General features: G+C 52.3%; 1 protein-coding gene across 3 annotated transcripts in view; it reads left to right on the plus strand.

Moving 5' to 3' along the window:
* Positions 1–27,603, plus strand: part of PPP2R2B (protein phosphatase 2 regulatory subunit Bbeta) — a 100,764-nt gene that overhangs the window by 18,568 nt on the left and 54,593 nt on the right. Inside the window, exon 1 of one of the 3 annotated variants that reach the window (XM_055719306.1) lies at positions 14,358–14,540. The exons of the other annotated variants lie outside the window; for them this stretch is intronic. Coding sequence (XP_055575281.1) covers positions 14,471–14,540 — 70 coding nt within the window. The 5' untranslated portion in view covers positions 14,358–14,470. Of the gene's footprint in view, positions 1–14,357; positions 14,541–27,603 lie in introns of those variants that run through there. 3 annotated transcript variants of the gene reach the window in all.

Consider the following 27,603-nt stretch of genomic DNA (forward strand, 5'->3'; position numbering starts at 1 on the left):
CTTGATTTTATTGAATTTTGTCCCTTAGTCTGGGCTGGATCAGATCTCAACCGGCTCTAAATCTGGGGCCATTTGTGTTGGATGCTCCTTGTTAGAGCTGCAGGACATCCGTGCATGCACAGATCCACACAGATGGGCAGGCGCACATGTGCGGATCCTGTCATTACAAGCTTGCATGCTGGCGCTACTTCTCTTTAATCTGGTTTCTTAGTAACCCACCTAAAGTGGAAATTTCACAACAAAACCAATGTGTTCAAAGGCAGGAGCTGATAAGAAGATTTCCCTTTTATTTTTGCCTTGATTCTGCATTTAAATTCAATGTTCCTCAGCTGAAATGAAAGAGTAAGCAACTCACAAGCAGATGACAACAAAGCCACCACCCTAAACCATGAAGAAAAACCATCAAGGTGCGTTTTTGACCCACTGCCACATAGTTAGATGTTATTCCCTTGAAAGAGGCTAATTGACTTGACTGTTTAACCTAATAGCAGCTTAGGCTTCTCTACATCCACGCTGTTAATCTGAAGTCTTAGGCGACAGCATAATTGGAGAAGAAAACAAATAATCCAATTGATTAAAAACAAGAGCAGCCTAAGAGCAAGAGGCAAAAGCATTTGTAGCTTGGGGAAACAAGAGGCAGTCGTGTTCCCTGTACGGTTCTTGTCCATAGTGTCCCCATTGGCACAGGCACTGCCTTTCAAGGACAACTACCATGCTGGAGTCTCTCCCCATGGCTGGGGCAGCTGGCATCCCCGGTGGGGCCCTGGGAATGCTCCAGGGAGGTTCCAGCCTGAGGGTCTGGGGGCCCTACAGCTTGGGGGGGATGTAGAGGAATTATAGAGGGCTGTATGAAATTTTTATTTGTAAAAAGGTTGTGATGATTGTTAAAAACATAAGGTATGAAATGTTAAGAAAAAAAAAAAAGAAAAAAAGGGGGGGAATTGTAGAGGGCTGAAGCTGGGTTAATTAACATTGATAATATACAACTGTGGGCTGGCTTCAGGGGCGGTGGATTGGCTGATGTAGATAAGGTGCAGCTGTGGCTGGTTCTGTGAAGAGGTTGGGCAGCCAGTGAAGAGAGAGGAGGAAGAAGCAGAGAGAAGAGAGAGCATGTGCCCTGGATGAGGAGAGACTAGGAGAAGAGGGACTGGTACGAAGAGTACGTTGGTATGAGATGGTAAAAGACCTTGTTGCAGCTTAATAGTTTGGAGAGTGCTGTGACAGGGGGAGAGGGTCAGGAGTCGCTGAGAGATGCTCATTTTCAGGAGAGATGCAGGACTGCGGTGACAATTCCTGGTGCATGAGCAGGACCAGCCCCAGGGATGCCTGGTGCAGAGCAAGGGGCGAAGCTCAGCCCTGTGTGGGGTTGAGCAGGGGCTGTCTGGACCCTTTGCCTGGCCCTGGGGCTTCCTGAGCCTTCCCCATCCTCCTCTCACTGGGAGTCAAATAGCCCTCCATCGTCTTCTGGGGACCTGAATGTGGGCACACACACAACTACATGGCAAACACCTGGCCTGCAGATGTGTCCATTTACAATCCTCCACTGCTTGGGCTGTCCTCAAACTTTTACCTTCTGCTTTTTGTGCTGGCTTTGTCATTTTTCAAGGGTAGTTGTCCTTGAGAGGAAAGGCATTGCAGGTTTGCTGTGCTTGGCATCACTCTCTGTGTTGTCTAAACTTAAAAGCCATAAAATTCACACTGATGAAATTTCATGTGTGTAAGACTGGGAAGACCATGGAGAATGTTTCTGATAGAATGTCATGGCCATATTTTTCTGACACAAACTATTTGGGGGCAGGAATGAGGGGAACATTGCTGTTATACCCTTGACATTTTGTTCCCATAAATTTGGGTCTCAGGAAAACGGAGCACTGCAACCTCTTCACCATAGCCTGTTGGCAGAAGTTATGTATGATGGTGTGTGGATAGATCTCAACTAGACTCTGCTGTCAGCAGGATTATGATGGACTCCTTGGTCAGTTGTGGCAAGTTGGAGTGGAAGGGCTAAGAGAGATGAAGTGTGGGAAGTGCTTGGGATGAGCTGGTGGGGGCCAGGGCTGCAGGCACTGACACCTGCGGTTGGTTTGGGGGGGTCCCTTGTGGTCTTTAATCCCAGGACATCCTCCCGCAGCAGTACGGGTGCATTACTGCTACAGAGTGGAGTGGGTCACCGATATGCATGAACTCAGGATAATCTTGTGAGATGTACTGTTCAAATGCCTTTTTTAGTTATCATGATTACTTTTTTTAGGTGATTAATCATGGTAGGACTGCATACAAGTTGGCACCCAGTTGTGCACATATATGTGAAGAATGGGGTGTGCAGTGTTTAATGCCTCAGTACTACACTGAACGTCCAGAGAATGTACTGATGGATCGGTGATGTTCATGCTAATGAATCAAGTACTGTCCATGCACAAATGTTTCTTCCTTTAAGTGTTCAGAAATCATTCAAAAGCGTAAGAAGAATGAAATCAGTTTTGTTTATCGAATCAGATTAGGGTAACTGGATTCCCATGTGGACGGGGGCAATTGGATTTAACGTTACTTTGCATATTGTTCCAGTCTCATCTTGGTGTTTGAGGAGATATTTTTTAAAGGATAATAAAATCTTAGTGATCAAATCGTCACATTTCAATGTAGGCTTCTATACTTAATGTCATACTGACCTCATTGCTTGTATTGTTACTATACATAGTCCAGCATAAGGCTTTGGGCCAGGCAGGTGTGTGTGAGCACATGCATGTGCTTATGGTCGTATGTAACCCCTGCGTGAGACTGGGCTGCTGCTTGATGCATGGTTTGGTCGGGGCTATTAGATTTCCTTCCCTGAGGCATTTTATAATCTGTTTAACATAACACAGTCATTTGTCTTGTTTGCTGAATACTTAACAGATGGATTTGTGGTTTTTGTAATTATTACGTGAACGTTAATAAGACATGATATCTTTTATTAATTAACAGTTTTCCAGGTTTGTTTTTCTGAATGACATGAGGTAGATTGTATGTAAACGTTAGTGACATACAAATATTAGTTTTACAATGTTAGTGTTTTGAGAAGTTGTGTGTGCTTTTAAGGCTCCCCATGGTGTCTGTCTTTTTTTTTCTTTTTTTCCTTTTTTTTTTTTTCCCCACCCCTCCCCTGAGCTATACCTCATAATTATTCTCTAGTAGCACAACTGGTTTTGTGTTTTGTTACAGGCTGGTCTCTCCATATTGTAAGGAAAGCATGGACCTGGCTGATGCCCTAAGCCACTCTCTGTGCTTGTCCTGCTTATGTGGTATGAGTATGAAGACTCCGTACCACGCAGGAGAGAAAACTCCCACCCTGGGGTGCAGACGTTTCTGGGAGCTGTTGCTGCACAGCGGCTGAAGAGGAGGATGGAAAAACAAGCTTGGTTGTCCTGGGAAATAGTGAGAGGTTGGCAGTGCAGGGCAGGGCACCCCAAGGTCTGTCTGGTGCTGGCACTCCGAAAGCGGGAGAGTTATTTTTATTCCGTGAGGGAGCAGCCCCTTGTGTTGCCTGGCAGGTACCAGGGCCCTTGCTAGGGCTGGGGACCTGCGCCTGCCCCAGCGCTGCGCCTCCCCAAGCTGCCACGTTGAGGGGAGGTCCCGTGGAGGAGGGGGCATAGCCCCAGGAGTGACTGGTCAAGTTTGGGTGCTGAATTTCAGGCGTTCCCAGGAGTGCGTGAAATGGGGATGATGTGGGAGGGAAGGGCTGTGCCGCCGGCAGCGCCTACCCACAGGGCTGGAGCCACAGACGCTCCTTTTGCTGCCATTTGCCGCTCCCTGTTTGTGGCTCGGAGTCATGGAGAGACACCATTACCGGCTGAATTTAGGACCACATGCACGTAAGAAATGTTAAACAGGAAAAGAGTTAACACCCCCCGACCCTCCGTTAATGCTAAGATGCTTCGAACACGACCACAATTTAAGCTGAAAGATTCCCTTCTACAGGGCTTCATTTTATAGGATGGTGTAACACATGATATCATCATATAATGACAATATGCAAACGCGGACATGACATGAGCGCAGTGCAGCATCACCCCACCAGCATGCAGCCCGGGGGGGTGCAGCCACCTGCCTGCCCACGCTTCCCCTCGGGGCTCGCCCCCCCTCTTCGCCCTTCAGCCCCTGTGGCAGCTCAGCCCTGCCTGGGGCCATGCAGTACCAAAGAGGCGGGTGAATCAGAGCATGTGGTGATGGCTTCTTGTGATTTTTCCCATACCAGAACAGTTTCACACTTAAGATCTGTTCTGTGCTAACTGAAGCGTGCCCGGGGCTGGGCTGGTTTTCCAGTGCTTGGCCAAACGTCAGGCTTTTACTGCGATACACTGCCAACAGACTGTGTCCTTCTGCCAGGGCAGCTAGGGACCAAGCATGGTTATCGGGGCAGCCCTTTGCCTGCATTGGCTGTTGCTGCGTGAGGTATCACTAAAAATTCAAAAACCCTGTGAATATAGGGAACAGTCAGCAAGTAGATCACTACTTACAGGCTTCTCTCAGTTGTTCGGCTTTCCCTGTTGCAGCCAACAAGCATTTTATTTTGCCTTACCCATTTTCACATTATCTGCCAGCCTGGTTTTGAGACCCCATCCATCCTTCTGATGCTTGCGCAACTTCAGCTAATCCTGGTGCAGGTCAAGATTGCTGCTCTGCCAGACGTGCGGTTTCCTTTTCTTTGGGGAATTAATCCTGTCTGACTGATTAGCCTTTGTGCTTTCCATTTTACAAGGATGGCCAAGCTGCATCTGGGTGTTCTTCTCTCTTCTGCTGCTAGATGACATTTGAGGACAAGCAGAATGATTTTTACAGAGTAATAATCCCAGTGCCAAGTTAGCAGTGCTGTAAAACTTAATGTGCTTGTGTTACAAGCTGTGGGCAGCCCTAGTTTGACTTATAACGTGATTTCATTACTTTTTGATGTAGTCCATGTTCAAATTAAATGAAGACAGTGGAGTAATTGCAGTTTTGGATATATGATTCAAAATGACCTAGATGTGTTGGTGACTCATATCGGCATACATCCTTTCAAACAAAATCCACCTTTGGGGCCATAAAAAATTTTGCATATTAAATGCTAATTTAACAGCAATAAAGGCTAACCAGTCATTCTCAGAAATAGTATCTCATCCCAGGATATGTGGGGAAGCGTCTGAGTGCTGGGTAGAAATACATTATGTGACAAACTTTGCTTTTTTTCTGCACTCAAACTGATCCCAGTTTCTCTTTTTGTTGCTTCTTCTGATCATGCAGCTGATGGGTAAACAGTTTGCAGTCTGTTGGTTGGTTGATAGCTTTACAGGTTTGGTTTGGTTTTGTTTTTCATTATTACTGTATTGTGCGATTGCCATCTTTGCTCCACGGGACTGTTTTTTTGCCTTTGGCTTGGAGACTCAAAATTTTTAAGTAGGAGAGGGATGAATGAGAAGCAGTTTTTGGAAGCCAGCTCACACAGGCGTACCCGCCAGCGACAGCCTGTCCCTGAGATGATGGGAAGAGCCCAGCCTGTGTGCGTTAGTTTTGTGAACAGCAGATGAAAAGGGGTGTGCACGGCTGAGGTGTGCAGCCAGATGAGGATAAGCAGATGACCTTCAGTATGATTTTACAGTATCAGTTCCACTCAAATGGATGTGCGAGTTGACATGTTCCCCTCCTATGTGGTGACCTAACCTCACAGAAATCATCTGGGGAGTTGTATCCCTGTATGAAATAGTGGAAATAACATGGTGAGTTTCTGTACCAACTGAAAATAAATCAACAGGGAAATGGACAAAACGGAATATTGCCTTTATTTTTCCATTCTGTGCTCACTAGATGTAGTTAGCCTTAGACTTCCTATAATGGTTATCTCATGAACAACGTGCCAGTGTCATCCTGCATCTCCCCTATTCTTTGTGTCACATTTCGCTGCAGTAGGCTGTAAGCACTTTGGAGCAAGGAGCCAGTATTTATGTGTGACAGGGTGCCATGTCCAGGGGCTGTATGCTCTATATATAGTGCTCCGAGTCCCCAGGAGACCTCCTGCATCGGTGTCTTGCGGCGGTGGTGTCTCAGACCTGGGTACCTAACTGACTCCAGCCAGGTTTTGGCTTCCCGTTGTCACAGTGCAGTGGAGCTGGTTGCTCCGGTTAAAAACTAAACCAAAGGACCAAACAAAACCCCAACACCGACAGAAGACGTCATTTGCAGCGCTGCTCAGAGCAGCTGTTTTTAAGCAAAAACTTACTCCTTAGCATAGACTGTGCTCCACTAGTTCAGATGCACTGATGCTGTAACATGTGTGGCCTTAATCTTCAGAAATGGCAAATCCTATTTGCTATGTAAGTATTTAAGCTAATTATATCTCTGATGTGAGGAACATGTGACTAACAGTTCACTCTGTATCCTTTAAAGGACATTGACATCTTGGACCCTCATGAAATATTATGTGCCTCATTCCATTTTTGGGGTCTCATATGTGTTCTGCTGTGCATTTAGCAATAATATAATTTAGTAATAATATAGAGAAAATGAGTATGTTATGGCTAGGTTGTCCGCAGGGTAAAGGAAGAAATAATGCATAACAAGTTTTTCCTGGAAGCGCTGTGTTTGCATTGCAGTTGCAGAGTTACGGTATCTGTTGCATTACAGGAGTGATTTGGTAAACAGATGTTTTGGCTTTAGAAATGCTGCATTTGAGATTAAACTCCTGTGCTGATGCCTTAAGAACAATGTTGTTTCTCAGGTGAGAATGCCGCATGAAGGTCTAAACAGGCTTTGCAGTAGTGGCAGAGGTGCCGGGGGATGAGAAGGCTGGTGTTGGTGGAGGGGTGAGGGGTCGGCAGCAGCAGCGGCAGCTGTGAGCCACCTGTGGCTGCAGTGGTGTGGCTGAGCCACTGAGCCCTCAGCGGGGATGCACCACTGGCAAAGGAGGCAAAAGCCCAGCCAGCTCTTTGCAAGGTATCGATGTGTCCCCTGAGGCTTCCTGGGAGTGGTGCGGGGCTTTGTGTGGTGCTGGGCCCGCAGCACCGAGGGCTGCCCCTCGCCTCGCTTTCTGGCTCTGTTTAGCACTGGGGTGAGGATCCTGCAGTTAAAGTATGACCTCAGAGAGCAGGACACCCGCTTCCCATGGACGTTGCCTGGCTTCAGGAGTGTTTCTGCAGGCTGTCACGGATGTGGGCAAGATCAGAGCCCTTACCTTGGTGCTGGTTTTGGGCAAGGTCTGGTAAGGGGAAGGTTTGTGTACAGGGAATGCGGTGGGTGCTGGTACCTTGAGAGGCTCTGGGTATAGAGCAGCATCCACCTGGACAAGCGATGGCCTGAGAAAGTCCCTTTCTCAGTGGTGGGTTCATCCCTGCCCTCCTGAAGCCCTGCTGGGGGAAGGACGTGTGTGAGCATGTGCTGCCCAGCAGCCGTGTTGCTGAGGCTGCTGGCTGTGTGCTGGGCTCGAGCAAGTCACTGCGTCCAAGGCACCCGTGGGTCCAGTGGGAGCCCCAGGAAGCCGCAGCGCTGGCAGTGAGGTTGCTGCAGTGCTCGGCAGCATCACCCCGCTCTTGGGAGAACGGCAGGGTGGCAAACTGCAGAAAAATGAGTCAACTTGTTGAGGAATAGCCAGGAGATAATTCAGGTCTGCTGCTTAAGAGACATAGAAATAAGACACCTCTCTTTCTAATTTCAATGTAGTCCATTGTTATTTCTCCCTGATTTGTCATGTCACCTTTGCAATCCGTAAGATAAGTATTTCCTTATATATATAAAGTTCTTATATAGATAAAAGTACCAGTAAACAGTGTACCCAAAGTACATGGTAGGATAATACAAAGGAAATATCAAAAAACATGGCTGAGGAAAGTTATTTCCTACCTGAGAGAGATCCATACACACATCTCTCTGTCTCATGCAGTCTGAGCTTGCAGGAAGAGTTCCTACTGATTATTAGCCCTGATAATTGCAATGGTCATCAGTCATCACTGCTCTCAGGAGAGCAGAGAACAAATTGTGCAACCCTGGTCATTTAGCACAAGAATGTTCCTTCTTCCAAATGGTTCCGCTGTGACCAAAGATGCCAAGGTCTGATGGTTGCACTTGATGATGTAGAAGTGCCCAGCCCTGCCAGCACACGGGGAGCTCTGTGCTGGCACAGCTCTTCCGTACCGCACATGCAGGCTGTGCACAGTCACACACAGACACCCTGACACTGCCTGAGCAAAATCCATCTGGTGTTGCACTGAAAAAACAGGTCCCACTAGCTCAGTTGTGGCTCTTGCGGCTTGTGTGAAGGGAGAGCAAAGGTTTGGCTCAGGAGAAAACAAGTGACAACTGCTGGCAATGGGTGCTGGGGGGGGTGTGCTTAAAGAAAGGGCAAAAGCAGTAGATAGGCAAAGGGAGGCTGTTTTCAGACCCTGACATAAAATGCTTAGTAGGAAAAGAGTAAAAATGAGGTAAGGCCTGCTAAAATGCCGCAGAAGTCAGTCAGACTAGTTGAAGATAGGTGAGAAAGCACTTGGAGAGCAGCTGTTCCCTGAGCCAGGCTGGGTGTGTGGCAGCGCTCGTTACTGGTGTGTTGTTAATCATGTACAGCTTGTAACAGTAACAGTGCATAGCAGGGCTGAAGGCCAAGTAGATCAATTTATCATATGACCTTTGGGAGACAGAAGTCTTTGCCTGCTTTGCATCTGATGAACTGGTTCTTCCCTTTTCTGCCCCGAGGTCCTGACCCTTGTTCTCCGGCACTGGTGAAGGAGATGGCTGCAGCTTGCCCTCTGTGTGTGACCTGACTGCTCAATTTTCTTGATCTTGATTTAATTCAGTAATTTATTGGTCTTCCTGAAGTCATGCTAATTAAAGTTTTTGTTATGGGGACTTCATCCCAGATATGGGTGATGGCTTCCCCGACTTTCTTATGTGACTTATAGTTGAAAATGTGAGAAACAAACTGACTTAGTGTAGTGAAATCACATCAACTTTTGGTGTGCTACAGGAGAAGCAGAGGGGCACAGTTCCAAGGCACGAGCTGGGGGATGTACAGGGGGCTCAGTGTGTCTGTTAATGTGTGGTGAGACTCATGGACATTCTCCAGTGATGGTGCAACAGCTGAGCTCTCCATCTGTGGGTGAAGAGGATGGTCCCGCATGTTCTCTGGGAGGATGCTCATTCAGAGCACATTCACCTGCACTGCATGTCCTTTGATGACTGCATGGGAATGGTCTTTGCTGGTCATGGCGAGCTGGTGCCCCTCCTGAGCCTTCCCCAGGCTCCCTGGGCTGTAAACAAGCAGCACTGCCCTCTCTGTGTGCTCAGCTATATGGTGCGGATAATATTTATCCACTTGCTGTGAAGCAGTTGAGTGTCCGTTGTCCTCTGGGAAGATGTCCCTGACCTGGTGCCCATGTCTCTGTCTGTGGAGTGAACCACTGGTATGCAGGACTGGGTGCTGCTTTGAGGCAGCTTCGGGAGTGTTGGGCAGCGTGGGTCCTGGCATGGCAGGGACAAGCAGGGGTCTCTGAGGTATGCTTGGGAGCAGGGTCAGAGGCACTGAGTAAGTGACGAAGCCCCCAAAGGCTGCTGAAGGAGGCTGTTTCTCCAGACTCCATGCAGGGTGCTTGGCTGAAGGGTGACTGGTGTAATCACCCAGTTACTGTTGGCAATGCATTTCCAGAGAAAGGCTGTAATTCCTGATTCGCTTATCTTTTCCCACTGGTGCCTGAGACAAGGACTTGCCCTGCCAGGTTCTGTTCCCCTTGCATGGCTGGAAACAGCGTGTTGTCATGCAGGGGGCACGTGCTGCCTGAGCCCTGCAGCTGGGCGAGTGCAGGGACTGAGGGCTCAGTGATGCCTGTGGGTTCGGGGCTGTGCCTGAAGGCAGAACCACATGCAACCAGTTCTTCCCAGCACACTGCCAGGCAATGAATGCTGCCAGTCCTGCACTGAACACCCCAGGCAGTCCCACGTTTGCATCTCTGGCAGGAAGCCTGGCTTGTGGCTCAGCTCTGGCATAGAGGTGGGAGCCACCAGCACCCAGACCTCTGGTTTCAGCAGGAGCTGGACACCTGAGTGTCTGCTGTGGTTGCTTAGAGGTGCTGCTCCCTGCAGCAGTGGCCAGGGCTTCCCACCAGATGTGGCCAACCCAGGGACATCTTGGCTGTGGCACTGGATGTGTTCAGCGCTGGGGATGATGAGGAGCTCTGGGTTCCTGTAATGTGGCTCTTTCAGCACCTGCAGCACAGGGGTCTCTGCCCTGGGGCAGGCCCTTTCCCTCTGGGCTCCCCCCTTAAATATCAGCCAGCCAGCCACCAACCTGATGGGCTGACACCAGTTACATGTGGGATAATAGGAGTGCAATTACCCCATTTTTGCTGCTTAATTAGCTTCCCAGATTTGAAGTGCTGTGTCTACTGGAATCTGCAAGCCAAAGGACTTGGAGCATGTTTGTAAATGTATGGGGAACTGGACATGATAAGAGTAATCGTGCAAGAGCTTTAAGTGCTCTCCCTCTAGGAATAGTAATTTTATGACATGACCTTCACTGAGATCAAAAATTAGGTGCTGACTGAGGTGCCAGCCACAGAATGGTGTCACACTCACACTGGTTTCCTGTCCCGCACAGAGATGGGCTTTTGGTTAAGGCGTGCTCTCATACACTGAAGTTACGGAAACCTGGTTAGTGCAGATAGTGGTAGCCACCGATTGCCTCCTGTCCTTAGTTCGTTAAGTCTACAAGCATTCCTCGGGAGAAAACTTCTTTCCCACACAAGAAAACAGCAATGTGGAGTAAGCTGTGTTTTCAGAGTGACAGTGGCCTTTCCAAAGCCAACAAGGTCTAAGGGATTGCTTCACTTTACAAAGTAATGATTGGCACAACAGCTATCAGGAATTCTAATCAATTTACATAGGCATTAAAGTGCACTGTTGAGAAAGATGGTATTTCTCTTTCAAACACATGCAATTAAATATTTCTCCCCATTGCAATCTCCTCTAGGCATAGTTATTGCCTCCCCCCAGCACCCTGCTCCCACCATGTGCCGGGTTTCTTGGGGAGCATCTGCAGCACTGCGAAGTCCGTTCCTATAAAACACAGATCATGGCATGCAGAGAAGCTGCTCAGTGACTCAAGTCTCCGAAGAGGCATCTTCCTCCACGTGGCAGCAGCAGTTGAAGATGCTGCAGTGTGGGAACCATTCTGCTCCCAGGGAACGGTTCCTCATCCTGCCCTTGGAGCAGGATGATGTTCCACCGGTATGAAGGGGCAGTACGGGGCTAGCAGCATGTGCCCATGGCCTTAGGTTATTGGTTAATCAATAGAAATTATTCTTAGAAGTTTAAAAGAAATGTTGTTATCTAACAATGTTTGCCATCCCTGGGGGTATTTAAAAGATGTGTAGATGTGGTGCTTAGGGACATGGTTTAGTGGTGGGCTTGGCAGTGCTGTGTTAATGGTTGGACTTGGTGATCTTAAAGCCCTTTTCCAACCTAAACGATTCTATGATTCTGTATTTAACAGCTAAAAAAATGAAGCTAGTGTTCTAACCCAGACCAGTAAATAGGAAAACATATTTAATGCTCAGGGACATGAAGGTAAAATAAATGAGGTGAAGGAAGTTTTGTGCTGAGCATAAAATCGGAGGTTTGATTCAATTATTCTTAACACACTGCTTAGGTCCCACAGAAACCTGTGCACAGGGGCTCTTAAACCTATTCTAATTGAAGCAAAAATCAGCAGCGTGGAAAGTGTCCTGGCTCTTCAAGAGATGTCAAAAGTATATAACACGGTAGACACCTGGGGGTTTGGAAAACAGTGACAGCTACAAGCTGACCTTTGGCGAATTTAATCTGCAAATGGATTCCTGCTTAGGACAGCTAATGCTTTTAGTTACTGTAAAGGCTTGTTCCTGGATTTTAAAAAGCTGAGAATAAATGGATTTCATGATGCAGCTCCTATGCACATTGCATAACAAACAGGTGGCTTGTGGATGTATTTAAATGATACGGTGTATTGAAAAACTCTGCAGGACTTATGAATACATAATTATAATTCATGCACAATGAGAATAATAATTTTTCTAGTTAATAGAGGCAAAAGGACTTGGCACCCGTTAAAATGGAAATACACTGAAGATGGAGCCTGCTGAAAAGAAAGGGAAGGAGGCTGCTGATTTGTCTTTATGTTTCTTAAATAATATTCACAAACATTGCAGAGGCTTGTTACTCAGCCGGGCATTGCCTTTTTGGCTGAGGTTTGCCGTCTGAGATCTGAAGGCAGGATGCAATACGGTAACATTTGCTTATTACAACTCTGTCTTTATTTTACTTTTCTGGAGTTGGGATTGTTCAAGATAGATTGCTCCTGTGCCTTACGTGACGTATGCAAGTGCACACCTGCAGGCAAACGCACATTGTAGACAGAAGCAATCTCATTCCTGGGTGTAGTGTTTTGGGTTGGTTTTAACCTTTTCCTTTCTTCTTTTTTCTCTCTTTCCCTGTGTGAGGTCTGCACCCTTCCCTTCCCTTTGGTGTCAGGAGGCTACAAGCATGGAGGTGTCAGTTGGCTTGTCCACAGCCAGCAGCAGTTCTGAGTCTTGCTGCGCCATGTTCGGGTCCGCTCCCCTGCACTGTAGTGTCTACAAGGAGCTACCGGCAATGCAAATGTTTTTAAAGCATAACGTTACTGTGGTGACTCTGGCCTGCAAGAGAGCTTTGGTAACTGCATCTTTGTGCTTTGCCGTGAAGCCATGGCCAGCTCCTGTGCCTTGCCACAGTGGGTAAATTCAGACTAACTTGTGGATCTTGCACACTGCAACTGAGAGCAGTGTCAGCCACAAATACAGTGTGTTTGCTTAACTCAGGCATGTGGCTGGTGATTATTGCAAGGAACTCACATTCCAGAATAATTCAGTGAGGGCTTTGGGAATGGAGACTTCAGGCTCATGCCTGTCTGATGAATGCTTCTGGCTTGTCACATCAGTAATCCCTGTATTAATGAGTGGCCTGTGATGTGATGTTGCTGACTGACAAATCCTTGAAGTTATATATGCATATGAGTAAGTGCCAGAGTTCTCCAAGGTACACTTCTACAATGCCTTATATCAACCTCCATGTGACAGCATGTCAGAAAGTGTCCTGGGGAGGCAGGCAGCGGAGAGCCTGGGGATCCACCTTTCTCACAAGGTCACGACACGGGCCAGAAGGAGCCTTCCCTCTCATCTGAGGGGATCCATATGCTCCTCCAAAAGGCATGCAGCAGTGCAGTGGTGGCGTGGAGTGCCCAATCCACAAGATGTGCATAGCGGATGGACTGGAGTCCTTGAGCCTTCTTGCTCAGAGATGCTATCTACCATATGTCCCCTGACAAAAGCTGCTCCCAAGGAGGCAGTGCGATCTCAGCAGAACAATAATGTAGGCTGTAAAATCTTGCACCTTCTCAATGAGATACTAATTATGATACTACAGTTTGGAGGGGAAATTGAGCTGCAGTGCACCACTGTATTTGCAATGTTACCCAGCATCTTTGTCCGTTCCCTCTGCATTCCTTATTTTCCCTCCGCTCCCAGTAACAATAATGCTCCCCACTGACGTGCCGCTGGGCTATCAAGAACGCTCCTGTGCCATGGCAGAGCTGTGCTGTGGAGTTGGAGGAACCTGCCCCCCACGAATTTCTTCCCTGTGCCTGCCAGTGGCTCAGTTAGTGCAGAGGCGTATTTCTTCCTGACCTGTATCAAGACAGAAAACGCTCACAGGGAGCAATTGTTGCCGGCAGCGTGTGCCAGGTGACATGTCCAGAATCCAGCCAGCCCTTTCAGAGGTGTGCTCTCAGGAGCGCTCCCTTCTCCCGCAGCCCCTGTGCTCGTGGCTCTTCCCCCGCTGCCACCGACCCCCGCACCTGCACTGACCTTCACAGCCACAAACGACCGAGCATCCCTGCCCCCTCCCGTAGCCGGGGCGGGTCGAGCCGAGCCTGGGCAAGGCACCCGTGGGCACCCGCCTCCTTACCACCGCTGGCACGGCTGCCCCCACGGCACCCCTGTCCCGGGACCCCCGGCATCTACCTGCTGTAGGTCCTTCTCTGCCAAAAAAGGGCCTCGTGTTGGACCCTGGCTGTGTTGTTTGGGGCGGGCAAGTCAGGGAGCAGCACTCCTTCGGGAAGGAGCGTCCCCCCGGGACAGGAGCGTCCCCCGGACAAGAGCATCCCGGGGCATGGGCAGCGCCGCGCTCCGCCCGCCCGGGACGCGCCGTGCCCGACAGGACGAGCGCCGCGCCGCGCCAAGCCTCGCCTCGCCGGTCAGTGCCGTGCCGAGCCCAGCCCAGCCCAGCCGTGCCGTGCCGTGCCGTGCCGTATGGGAGGAGCCAGCGGGCTCCACCGCCCCTGCGCCCCCCCCCCCCCCCCACCGCCGCCGCATTTCGCGGCCGGCCGCCGCGGAGCAGGGCGCGGGGGGGATGATGGATCCGCGGCTGCGGCTGCTGAAGCCCCGCGCCCGCCAGCCCGCCGTCAATGGAGGAGGACGTTGAGACCCGCAAGATCAGCAGCAGTTTCCTGCGAGACCACAGCTATGCCACTGAAGGTGAGCGCGTCCCGCAGGCGGGGCGGCCCCTGCCCGCCCGCAGCAGGTGGGGCCACCCCGCGGCCCCCGGCCGCCGCCCCCGCCGCTCCCCGCGACCCCCGGGGCCGCCGCTGGAGCCAGGGACCGGGGCACCGCGCCGGGCCGTGCCGGGCAGCCCCGCGGCGGCGGGTACCAGCGGCGGTGCCGGCGGGTCCGTGCGGGCTGCGCCGTGCGGCTCACCGGCCCCGGTGACTCAGCAGCGCCGGACCCGCCGGGCTCCCACCGCCTTCCCGCCGGGCTGCGCTCCCCCGAGCCGGGCTCGCGGGGCTCCGAGCCCCCGCACGCCGGAGCCAGCCGGGATGGACCCCCGGTGCGCTGCAGGGGCCGCGGCCGCTGCCGAGACGGGGTATCGGGAACCGCCCCGGAGCCCCGCGCCTCTCCCTGGGCAACCGAGCGGGTCGGGGCCGAGCCCCGCCTTCCCCGCCCGGGCAGCCCCCGCGCCTTCGCCCCGGCGCGGGGCTGCTCCCACGCCTGGGGCGGCCGGCGGGAGCGGGGGGAGCCCGGGCCCCTCCGCCAGCCCCTTCCCCGCCGGAGCGGAGCCCCCCGGGCAGGGCTGAGCGCTGCCGGGGGCTGTCAGGCTCACGGAGCCGGAGGGATGTGGGCGGCCGGGGTTTCAAAATACGCTTCACGGGGTTATGACTGCGTTAGCGGGTTCCGCAGGCAGCCTGTCACCGGAGCTGGGTTCGTCAGGTTAGGAAACACGGCGGATGCTAGTGCAATTCTTGTTACAGAAATTAAATAGTTGTCTCGGGGCTATTTTCCTACAAGCCTCTGCAGGAAGGAATACGTATTCTGACTTGCGTGTTGCAGAGGCGAAGAGATGCCAAAACTGTTAGACACGGATAATGTCATCGCCGCGGCCGAGCGTATGGGTGGCTCTGAGCGCGGCTTCCCATAGCGCCGGGAGCGGAGGGGCCGCGGGGGCCGGGCCCGGCCCGGCTGGGGCGATGCGCCGCGGCCCGTACATTGCGCCGCCGCCGGGAGACGGGAGGCGGCCCCCGCCGGGGGGGCGAGGGAGGGACCGGGCCGGAGCTGCGGCTCCGCTGCTGCCCTTCCCCACAGCCGGGGAGCGTTGGCTTCACACCGGCTCCCTCACGGCACCTTCTGCTCCCTCGCTTTGGGAGGGAAATGCAGCTGCTGTAAAGCAAAACCAACCCCCCCGCCATCCCCATCCCTCCCAGCAGCACTGACCCCTCACGTGAAACTTCAAAAACCAGACCTCACACTGGAACGGGCTTATTAATAGCTTAATTAGGAGCTGAAGAGGCTTTACTCTACTGTTTTATTCTGCTAAGGCTCTAGAGGAAGCCGACATAGGACCAGCCTTTGGGAATTTTATGACCACAGCACATGGCTAAGGGAGGGTTCATCTAGTGGGAAAATCTTTGGCTTAATACAGTAATGGAAAGCTTTGGGTACCTTGGCGAGCCACAGAAAATGATCATACGCAATTTCACGCAGCTTGTGTGGAGCTGAACCGAAGTGCCTGGGTGCTGGCAGCCTGCAGAGCAGGGGAGGGGATGCTCGGGGCAGCCCGTGTGGTGCCCTGTGCTGTGGGCTGGGTGGCAGGTGGCTACACCGAGGTCATGCTGGCCTCCCCACAGCCCGTTTGCTGCACAGGGGTGGAGGGACATGCCTGCTGGGAGGGATGGAGCGAGCCGGTGCTTCCAGGAAGGTGGTGTGGCCAGGATGGGGCTAAGCTCCCGCACTTCCCAGCCATCCAGCTCACATCACCTTGTGCTGTGGTCTGCGGAAGGGTGAATTTGCCGTTGCTGTGTTATAAAAGGCAGCTGGAGCAGCCAGCAAATCAAAAATGGGACTGCAGCTGCCCTGTTGTGACCTGCTGAGAACTCTGTTTTCCTGCTCGGGTAGGATGGAGGGCTGGGGTGAGCCTGCAGTGATTTCATCCCATGACACTGGGAGGTCTGGGGATTTTCCAACCCAAGGTCTTAGTGATAAAATCCAGCCTGTCTAGTAATCCATGGTGAATTTCCCCAAGTTGTATGCTGGTGTTTTCAGGAGAGCCTTGTGCATCATACTGGGGAACTATAGCAAACCTCTCCATAGGAATGAAATAGCCAGGAGTGTGTGTGCAGCAGGTTCATGGAGCTGGGGTGGTCCTGGAGGAGGTCCCTGATGGTGCTTAATGGCTGCGCATCAGCTGGGAGTTTCTCTGCACCTCGTGCTGTTTAGGAATTCTGATTCCTCGTGTGGTTGTTCTGCTAGAAGAGGGCTGAATGCGCTTCAAAACGGTAGATCATGCTAGTGTGGAAAAAAAAATCAAGGAAGGTAATTCAGTTTCAATTTTTCGACATGTGAAAGCAGCATATGCCTAAAATGATGTGGCTAGTAACCTGTCTTCTGTTTAAAAAACCCACAAACCTTCCAAATTGGGTTCAGAAGGTGAAGGCTTGCTTTGGAAACGAAGGTGTCTCTGGTGTGTCAACTGAGGGAACAAACCAGGTTATGTAATTCGGTTTAGTGAAGTGTTGTTGTCACTTTAATAGGTCTGGTATTTTTATGCAAATGTAGGGTGAGGATGGTATTTCAAAAGCACACACTTGAATGCCTTGTTCTTGTGTGGTGCTCAGAAGTACTGCTAATGAAGGAAACGAAGCCATTGTGCTAATTCCACTTTAGTTGCCAAGGAATATTAAGTTGCTGAGATGCAGTGCACATCCCCGGAGCTGATGTGGCAGGGTTCGCCCCAGCACGGTGCGCTGGTGCCAGGGTGATGCCAGCCAGGTTGTTTGCCGACCCAGACCTCGCAGTACTGCCCTGGAATGGCAGGTCTTGCATGAAAAATGTTCAGAAAATATGCTTGGTTTGTTCTGCTGCATAAATCAGTCTTCATTCACAATTCTGCTGAGCGCCCAGCCAAAAGTAGGACAAATTGAGACTATTTGAATACAAACAAACCGTTTGAGTATCTTCCACTTTTAGACAGGCTTGCTAAAGATGTTGAAGGGCCCCCCTCCCCCCAAAGCTGGCCCATTTCCAGTAGTTTGACCCAAAACGCCCATCTCCTGAAGTCTTCAAGCTGTGTGTCACCTTTTTTGTGTAGCATTGCTGTCCGCCTGGCAAGTTGCTGAGTCCTCTTGCTGGCTTACAGTTGGAGGAGGAATGGCATGAACGCCCCTTTCGGCGTTCCCTGCCCTGATGAGGGCGGCAGTCACAGCCAAGCCCGTGTGCTCAGCCGGTTTGGGTGGGACAGGAGCAGTGGCCACCATGCTCAGCCCAGTGGGACAACACCTAACCAACGAGGGTGTTCATGTCCGTAGACACCCTGTTGCAGGCCAGGGTCTTCGATGGAGGAGGGGTGCTGAGCACCGTGTTAGCCGGGGGGAGGTGGGTCTCTCCGGGAACAGGGGGGTGTGAGAGCAGGGCTGGCCTGCGGCCATGGCCAGCCTGGCACTGCCCCTACGCCACACACGAGTGCGGCTGGGAGTGCAGCCCCTGTGTATGTCTCCCCTCGGGTGCCTGGGTCAGGGGGCTTCTCCTCTCCAGCTCTGTTCCGGCCCTCTCCTGATGCTGCAGGATGTCCTGGGCTCTGGTGTGGAGGGTTTGGACCTGCCATAGACATGGCTGGGTGACCCTTTGGCATGGAAACGTGTCCCTTCCCACTGGTTCGGTACAGCAGGCATGGAAATCTTATGGGGTGTGATGGATGCCCTGTGCCCCAGGCGTCATGGGGCCGCTCTGGGGGGGTTCCCTCCCACCCCTGCCCCGTGGCAAGCACCGGGAAGAGTCTCTGGGTGGAGTGTGTGAGGTTTCAGGGTGTGCATTCGGGGGGTACATGTGCAAATGCCCCCAGGCCCAGTGATGGCTGTAGGTGATGTGGGTGCTCCCCTGGGACCTGCAGTTCCCAGCAGCACACCTGGAGGAGGAGCGGTGGCCTCACCTGGGGCTGCCTGGGGAGGTGGCTCATGGCCAGGTGGTTGTGCTGTTGGAGGAGGACCCTTGGTAGGACCCTTATGCCGCAGCCATGGTGTGAGCCCGCTGTGGAGCCAGCCGTGTCCTGGGGCCATCCCGGCCCCCTGCAGAGGGACATCCCTGCCTCCCAATGGCTCTGCCAAGGCAACGTCTGCCTGGCAGGCATGGGGCATAGCAGACTGGGGCTGCACGGACCTGAGGACTCGCCAAGCCCCAGAGCAGGAAGGCCATGGCACCCTGTGGCCACTCAGCTGTACCCCACACCCCTTTTCCTGGGCACTGGTTGATGCCCCAGTGAGTTTTTGATCTCCTTGAGGAGTGTTTCCCAAACTGAATAATTTCGCTGTTGAGAAATCTGTCCTTAAGCCTTCATTTCCTTTTCCTAGATTAATCTTGTTACTTCCAGCTGTATCCCACTTACCTCTCTCAGTCATTCCCATACTTCCTTTATCCCTGCCTTGCTGCTGTGCCATGGGAAGGAGCCCGATGCCGGTCCCCCTCCACCGCCCTGACACCAAGAATGTGGCCTCGTGAGTGTGCCCACCGGCACCTCAGCAGGGCCTTTGGGTACCCCAGAGCTGTGGGATGCGTAAGCAGTCTCCATGTCCAGCAGAGGACAAGTTCAGGCTCTTCTGTTCTGTTTTGGGGAGAGAGAAGCAATCTGTACAATTAAAACCTTACCCTGGGTAGCTGGGTGCACACCTGTTCCCCAGGGGCCTTCCCATCCTTCTCTCCCTCTGCTTGTCTGGGCTGAAGAGCACCACAGCCCTTCTGTCACCGAAACTGGGAATAACCCCAGCGCAGTGTGGAGAATCAGGCACTCCTTTATTGCAGTGCTGGATGCACGGGGGATTGTTGCACCTAATGTGTATATAAATATTGCACTGCAATAAAGGAGTGCCTGCTTCTCCACGCTATGCTGCTGTTAAGGAGTTTTCTTATTCCCGATTTTGGTGACACTTCCAGGCTTTCTGCAGGGAGCACATTCCTGACTTGTCCTTACACAGGCAGAGTTTCAGAAAAAGCCAGGGGCTGCACCTAACCTACAGCCTTGGTTGTGCAGTACTGGGTCCCTAAAAGCTTTTTCATTTTCTGGGTCAGTTTGCTAAGAGCTCTCTGTGGCAGCTACAGTGACTTTTTTTTTTTTTTTTTTTTAATCTATGTGTAGTCCCCAGAAAAGCACAAAGTGAGGTGTTTTCTCCCAGTGCTGGGTTCAGGGTGAGAGCTCTTGTGTATTTTGTTGTTGTGAATGATGTGAGTTGCTGTTTGGGGATCATCTGGATTGGGATTTAATTAATCTGGGAACTTCCTTGAAGTTATTGTTTCATCACTTAAGTACTTTGATTACAAAACACAGTCCCATCCTTTACACTTTTTATTTATATAGATATACTATGTTTAGAGATCCCTTCCTCTCCCTGAGCCTGAGCTCCAGCCGGGTCGGAAGGACCCACAGACATGCCTGCTGTCTAATCCGGAGATCACTGGGAGGAGAGCAGTGTAACCCAGCTGTTCGTAGTGCACTGTGTAAAAGCCGACTTGGGGTTACTTAAATCCACCAATTAATGAGAGAATAGATGCGCCTGGGGACTCTGTAATCTAGGGATTACTGAGAGGACCGGGAGCAGGTAATGATGTGACTCTGACCCCCTGCAGATGGGCCGTGAGAGTGAGTCAGTGATGATGGCATCCGTGGGGTCGCACCTGTCTGCAGGGGATGGGGCTCAGCATCTCCCCCTCCCCGTCTCTGTCAAGGACCGTTTCGGGAGCTGTTCCCTCTCTGATGCTGGGGAAAGCCAGGTTGCTCCCAGCAGGCATCAACAGCAATGTGGGGTGGTCTGTGCTTAAAGCCCAGTGTTGCCCACGTCCCTGTTGCTGTAGGGGTCTGTCTGCTCTGGGGACCAGCTGCATCAGGTCAAAACCCAGCCACCAGTCCTTCCCTCAAGCCTGCAGCCCTGGGACACACGGTGGGCGCTCGCATGGTGAGTCTCGGCGTGCCAGCAGAGGACAGCCCCATCCTCAGGTTTCCAAATGGGACTGTGGGACTCAGTGAAGTGGTGGTGGAGGCCCCAGGGGTAACACAACAGGGTTCCCCATGACCATTCTGCCCCGTCCCCTCTGTGCCTACCTCACTTTTGTGCCTGCCCTTGGCCTTGCTTGCTCCTCAGCCAGCTCCTGCAGTGATGTCCAGTCTTTGTAGACCACTGTGTCTCATCAGGGGCTCATTGAGCAGTTGGAGTGATCTCTCTGGGTCAGAGCAACCTTGCTGCACTTGTGCTGCAGCCACGAGGAAGCTGGCAGGTGATGCAAAGCGGTTTGTGCTGTCCTGCAGCCATTGGCATGTGCGTGGGGCTGCGTGTTGTGGCAGGGCTCTGCCTTGGGCCACGTGGGCAGAGGTGCAGGGAGCTCTGGCAGGGAAACTGCTGAAGGTCTGGGGGAGCAGCAGTTGTGTGAAGGGGAGCACACTTGGGAAACTTTCCCAGGGGTTAGTTGACCCTTGTGACCTTCCAGCATCTGCAAGAGGAGCCTGGACAAGGTCATGAAAGATGTCAAGGTTTACTAAAGGCAAGAGGGACCGCTTCTGCCTCAGGAGACCCCTGAGCTGGGCGTTGTTAGAGGGTGGGAGATCTTAAGTGCAAACACGTTAGTGGTTGCCCTGCTTGTGTGCATCTCCTGTTTGCTGGAGATGGGACACTGGGCTGAATGTGTTCTGGGTTTGACCCAGTATAGCCTTGCTCCTGGGCAGGGTTCTTGTGGTGGGTCACTTGTGTGAACAAGACTCTGCAGGGCTCTGCTAGACCCCTAACAACTCCTCCCCAAAGTGCTGGCAAGATCCTGTGCCTGGAAAGTCAGTAAGCAGCAGAGTTTAATGGTAAACGCCATGGCAGACCAGGTCATCATCAGCTGCCCTAAACTCTGGGAGTCAGGGCAGAGGCACAGCCCTGCCAGCAGGCTCGGTGGTGGTCAGCTGTGGGAATAAAGGTTGTGGAAGAGATCCTTTGAGAATGTAAGTCCCAGCTGCTGGGGTTGCTGGAAGTGCCACTGGTGTGGGCTGGGGACTCTGGTAACTGCTGTGTGAGGTGTGCTGGCTCGCGCAGAGGTGAGGCCCGCAGAGCCACGCACACATAGCAGAGCCGAGGTATGTTGATGTGGCAGGATGCTGATCAAGCAGGTTAAAAATAGCAGCTGCTTCCTCCCCACTCCTCCTGATCTCGGCTGTGCGGCTGCAACCGGGAGCTGGCATCGCTTATGCCGATGTGCTGAGCAGGCACAAAGCCCCAGTTGCAGTCGGGGCCAGCACGGAGCTCGGATACCGCAGGGAGCACGCCAGGCAGTGCCATGCAGGCGCCTGCCACCACGGGGCTGGAGTGGGCATCTGGGGTGCCCAGCGATGGTGCTGCATGGCAGGTCTGTCTGCAGCTGGTGGGTAAACACAAAAACACCACTGACTTCTCATCTTGGCATCTCTGCCTAGTGCTGCCATGGCTCCCGGATACCTGGCAGCCCTGTATGGCGGCACCTGAGCTCCTTGTGGCCCTCCCAAAGTCCCCAGGAGTTGGGGGACTGGTGACTGCCCTGCCCTGGGTCTGGGGAGCTGGGGCAGAGCAAACCTGGGAGCAGCCCGGCCTTGCCCCAGTGCTCTGGGAAGGGTGAGGTGCAACCACAGCTGTCCTGCCCCTGCGCCTGGGCATTGGAGCCCAGGTGTGCAGACAGTCAGCGCGTTGTTCGTACGTTGTCAGAAATGCTGTGCACAGCTTGCGTCCCTGCCGCCCTCCCCAATAAAGGCATAATTGAGCCATTAGAGTCAATGTCTCCATTCAGAGCAGTTGTTCCAGCACTGGTTGTTATTTTTCTCCTGATGCATTGTGAGCCTCGTTTCTTGAGGGAAAACATTTGAAGGGTCTTTGATTGAGGGGTTTTGTTCTCCTGTAGCAGCTGCAGTCACGGACAGGGCAGGGAAGGGGCAGGGAATGGTGCTGTTGCCTCTTGCACTGTGCTGCTGGCCTTTGCATCGCTCTGGAGGCACAGGCAGAGATCAGAGGGACCTTGCTCAGGGTGGCAGTGAGCGAAGGGAGACCTGGGTGCCCTTATCATCCTCGACATCTTTGTGTCATTCCCTGTCAGGTTTCCAGTTGCATCCAGCAGTTAAGTGAGCTGGGATATCTTTTGCTTTGCCCTTGACGACCCAGTGCAGCAGACAGCTCCTGACCTGAATGAGCTGCTGCCCCTCTGCCCGCTAGGCACAGTGTGTGTGAGCACAGCAAGGTGACAGGCAGGTGAAACAATCTGAGGTAACACCCATCAGGATATTTGCATTTTTGTGGGGGCTTTTAACCTGGGTGTTTTCCATGAGCGATGCAGTGCTCCCAGTGCTTTCCCTGTGCCCAGTGCAAGCTTGTCCTAAGCTCTTTGGTCCTGTGCATCTGCCCAGTGGCTCAGTGTTGCCTAGGCAAGGCTGGCCCGTCTTGGACCCCAGTTTCATTGTGAGGACCTGGGTTTTTGTTGCAAGTGCTGGTGTTGGCTGGTGGAGGAGTGTCCCTGCTCGTGCTGGGGGATGCCCCCAGGACCCGCCCGTGCCTTGTCTCTGCAATAGAGGCTCTGCCTGGAGCGCTGCCAGGCACCTGTGAGAGGAAGCCCACAGCAGCTGCCCCTCCTTGGTGTCGTAGCTGCTCCAGGTCAGTGTGAGACCCCCCGAGCAGTGCTGGGCCTGCGGTTTGAAGCTGGAGCAGCCCTGCTGAGGGGTGGCCTACACTACTTCCATCGCCTTTCTGTGTGCAGCAAAGGTGGGTGACAGCTGCTGGGAGGGAGGGGGATGGGGCTGTGACCCCCAGGCTGTTTCTGTGCAGGAGACGACCCTTTGGAGCCAGAAGCAAAGTGGGTCCCGGGACCAGACAGGTGGCTGTGTGATTTGTGTGGTTTTTCTGATTTGGTTTGGTTTTCAGTCTTTTAACTGCTTCAGCCTCCTGTGATCAAGCCCTCATCGCAGCTTCAGCTCACTTTGTTTTGGGGTCAGTACTTTGAGGTGTGATATGTACCTTGGGAAGGAAGAGAAATGCCAGACAGGTTAGGAGCTTTTTCTGCAGCCCCCCATGAGGCTGTAATACATCACAGGAGTCTGGGCAGCCAGGCTGCGGGAGAGCGGAGAGTTGTTTCCAGGCATCTGGCGTATCCAGAAAGATCCTACCTCCTTTGCAAAGCTGTTTGTCTGCATTGCACAGAATTGTTCTGCAGCCTTTTTGTTTCCTTTAAAAACTGTTTCCTCGCTTGCTGGTGTGCGAGTCAGCTGTTCAGCAGCACGCGATGGACCGTCTCTCCTAATGCCGTTCTAAAGCAGCTCCTGTGAATGGAAAGGTAACTGAAATAGTTGCCTATTTTGGTTTCTGGTTTCTAATCTCCCATTTCAATCTCCTCTGTCCTGCATTTCAGTTGATTCCCTAGTGCAGTCATAAAACACGACCATTACCTCAGCTTTCTGAGTATGCAAACAAATTGCTGTGATTTTCCTACCCTTGGATCCGTCCCTATCCATATTCTCTGAATAACAATAAAACGTTAATGGAGATAAAGACTGTTATCTCCCTCATGTCTATTTTGTCACTGGAATAACAACTTTAAATGTTAAGAGTGCTAAGATTTATACATGCCAAGCCTGCTCTGCAAAAATAAATCATGTTCTATAGTGCACATTACCATTTATTGCTGCTATATTATCTGAAGCCAGAGTGGGTGTTAACCCTGTGATAACATCCTCAAAGGGAATTTCAAATAATTTTGTAGTTTAATTTAAAAATTCTGTTGGCTGCCTGGTTTGATCTGCATCTCATTTTAGTGCAGAGGTATCAAAGTGGAAACTCCAAAATGCTGCTAACAAGCTCCCCAAGAGGTATGGCTATGGGAGAAGCCCCCGGTCCTGAAACAGCCACTGTCAGCTGCAGCATTAGTGCACCCAGCCCTGCACGTGTGCCTTCCCAAGTGTGCTTTTTTCCAAGGTTTCATAGACTTTGGAAGACCACTGGGTCTTTTTAAGCTTCATCTCAGTGTTTTCATTCTTGATACACAGAAGCCCTCGGTTGTGTGCACTTTGATAGCAGGATAACCCTGTTTCAGTCATTATTTAAGGTGTGCCCTAAGCGGGCGCACCTGGCAGTCAGCATCTCTTCAGGCCATGCCCTCGCCCAGCCCTGGCACCAGCCTCGCCGGGGATGGAGCGATGCCCTGCGGCAGCAGCACACGGGGACAGTGGCTTTGGAGTGGCACTGCGTGCCCGGTGCAGGGTGCCGGGGTGTCCCTCGGCCAGCCCCCGGCTGTGTCAGGTGCTGGTGCCGCCTGCCTCGCCAGCCTTGGCAGAGCCGAGGGCAGCCTTCCGGACCCTGCCCACGTGCCACTGTGTCACCAGGCAGCCCTGAAATGAGCAGCACAGCCTCAGTGGTGAGTCATGAGGCATTTCTTTGCGCTCCCTTTGTTAGCTCTGTGAGTAAAGGAGAAGCGATCTGACTGTGATGAAAAGCAACCTGTCTGATGGACGCAGGCGTTTGACCAAATATTGAGTACTGGCTATTGACAATTCATTTCTGCCACCAGTCTCATAGCAGTTAGCAGCTGATGAGCAACGTTGGCTGGGGATGAAAGATTGATTCACTTGCAGGCTGAGTAAATTTTACCAAGTGAGAAGGGGAGGGAGGTCAGGGGAGCAGAAGAACCAGTCCTTGCACCTTGCATTGTTTACGGCGCACACTGATGAATCTCTCACTGTGGAGCTCAGACTGATGGGCGCCAGATGCCAACTGTTTTGGGAGGAGGCTGTAGCTTGTTTAACACCTGGCTCCTACCCATTAAACTTGCTTGGATGCACGGTGCAGAACGTGGAGTGCTTGTACTCTGGAGTTCATGGTGCGGCTCCCGCAAAAATCTGCTGCCAGGAAGAGTGCCTGTCTCTAAGCGTGGCATTGCAGGGGCATGGTAGCCCTACGGAAAATGCCTCAAGAGCTGCAGTGTGCAGGTGTGGGGCTGTTCAGCCAGCATGAAACTGCCTGCAGGAAAATGAGCTTTGCTTCCCTGGGGCCCTGGCCCTGCTGTTGCCGGAGGTGGTGTCTGGGAAGTCGGGTGAGCGGCGTGCTGGTGCGAGGGGAGCAGTGGTGACAGCTCTCCCGTTGCACACCTGCCTCCAGACAGGGCATCTGCCTGCTGCTCCCAGTCTCACTGGAGACCTCTATAATGGCTGGGGGTGGGGGGGCTAATCGGAGAGCCCAACCTCCTTTTTACGTGGTTTTGTCACCATCCTGCTTTCTGGGTGCTTAGGAATCTGTGGGGAGGTCATGTTGCTGGTGTTCAGCTGTGGCGATTCCTCTGGTTCAAAGGTTGTGATAAAACCGTGATAGCGCAATAAACAACCCAGATGTCCCTGCAGCCCTTCAGGCACATCCCCAGCTCCCTTGTGTGGGGCTCAGAAAATTTCTTTCTCCTCTTTAGCCACCTAATTTTAAGGGAAATGCTTCATAATGTTCTGTCATAAAATACTGTTGTGGGTCCTGGGTGCAGGTAGCTGAGCTGCACAGCTTGGGTGAGCTCTCTGAGTGTCAGGGTGAGAGCTCTGTGCTGGGAAAATGAGGGATGCTTGAGGTTTCCTGAGTGAGTGAGATTGCTCTCGCACCCACTGTTGGTCTTTGTTCCACTGAGACAACAGGGTTGTCCAGGGGATGGGGAGGGTTGTCACCCAGTCACCTGCAGCGGGAGATGATCATAAGCAGAGTGGTTTAGAGGGGTGCATAATTCACATGAGCCATAACAAAAGGGAGCTAAACATTTCACACCCTTAATCTGAATTTTCTGAACACTTAGAGGTGGATACACATAAAATGAATTCCTTTCGGACCCTGTGTGTATCAACTGATTTCCACCTGTCTGGCAGGTAGAGGAATCCTCCATCATGAGTGGATTATTTCGTGACTCCTGACTCAGGACCCTTCACTTGCTGTTTTGGAGCAGGAGGTGCGCTCTGCTGCCGGTGGGTACATGTGGGCAGCGGTAGAAACTGCTCCGACCTCGGCTGGCGAGCTGTCCATGGAAACACAGGCACGTCTGTGTGGGAGCGGGGAATGGAAGAGGGAGAATTAGAGAGGTGGTTTCTGGGAGCCCTCCTTCACAATCCCTAAATAAACTTGGCCTTGCTTGCAGTAGGCTGACAGACCCTTAATTATAATAACAGCATGAGCAGTGCTGCTTTGTAACTGGCTCCCCACTGAAAATATCTGGCTAGCAGGAGTGTGCCAGATGTCTGCTCCTGATTGCCGCTGGTTCTGAAGATCGGTTAGGGGTAACGCGCTCAGCTGGAAGATACAAATAATGCAGGTATCTGGGGGAGGCTTGCTGTGTTTGCCTGGTTTCTGGGCAGAAGCCAGAGTCCGATTGCATAGCCCCATCAAAAATCTTTGCAAGCATCTCTGCAGCAATTGCCTTCTGCAGAAAGTCATTATGTTAGGAGGCACTGGAGTGAACGGGGATCTGCATGTCTCCAGGCAGTGACATACTGCTGAATTTCAGCTAAGTTCTGAAGCAGGTGTCCCTCCACCCCAGCCTTAGTTGTGAACTCTGGGCTGGGGGTTCGTGCAGCCCCCAGACCCAGCACGATTTCAGTCTACTGAGACGTGGCCACATGTGGAGCGTGGCTGGAGTCGTGCAGCGATGGGACCCTGCCCAACCCTGGCAGTGCCTGCAGGTCCCAGGAGTTTTGCTAGGCTGGAAAGCGCACTGAAAGATGCTCTGAGCATTTTTGCACCTGCTGTGCTCTTTGTGTGGGAGTAGCAAGCAGCCTGGGGTGGGGCAGTGGGAGAGAGCTGGAGGCACGGTTGCTGTGGGGAGTCTCTGGACTGTTATTAGCAACCGTGTTAGGCTGTGGTGAGTGAGAAAGCCAGAGAGAAGCCACCTCTCAGCCAGCCTAGCCCAGCACCAGGTGGGCTGTCGTGTTGCTGGCACCCTGAAGGTATCTACTGGTTTGTCACATCCAACAAAGTGGGCTGGAAGCCCCTCTCCCCGGTACCAGCTAGGTCTGAGTTTCCCTGCAGCCAGAGCATTTTGGTTATGATCCCTGTTT

This window comes from Falco cherrug, chromosome 8, assembly GCF_023634085.1.
Source record: "Falco cherrug isolate bFalChe1 chromosome 8, bFalChe1.pri, whole genome shotgun sequence".
NCBI classification, from domain to species: Eukaryota; Metazoa; Chordata; class Aves; order Falconiformes; family Falconidae; genus Falco; species Falco cherrug.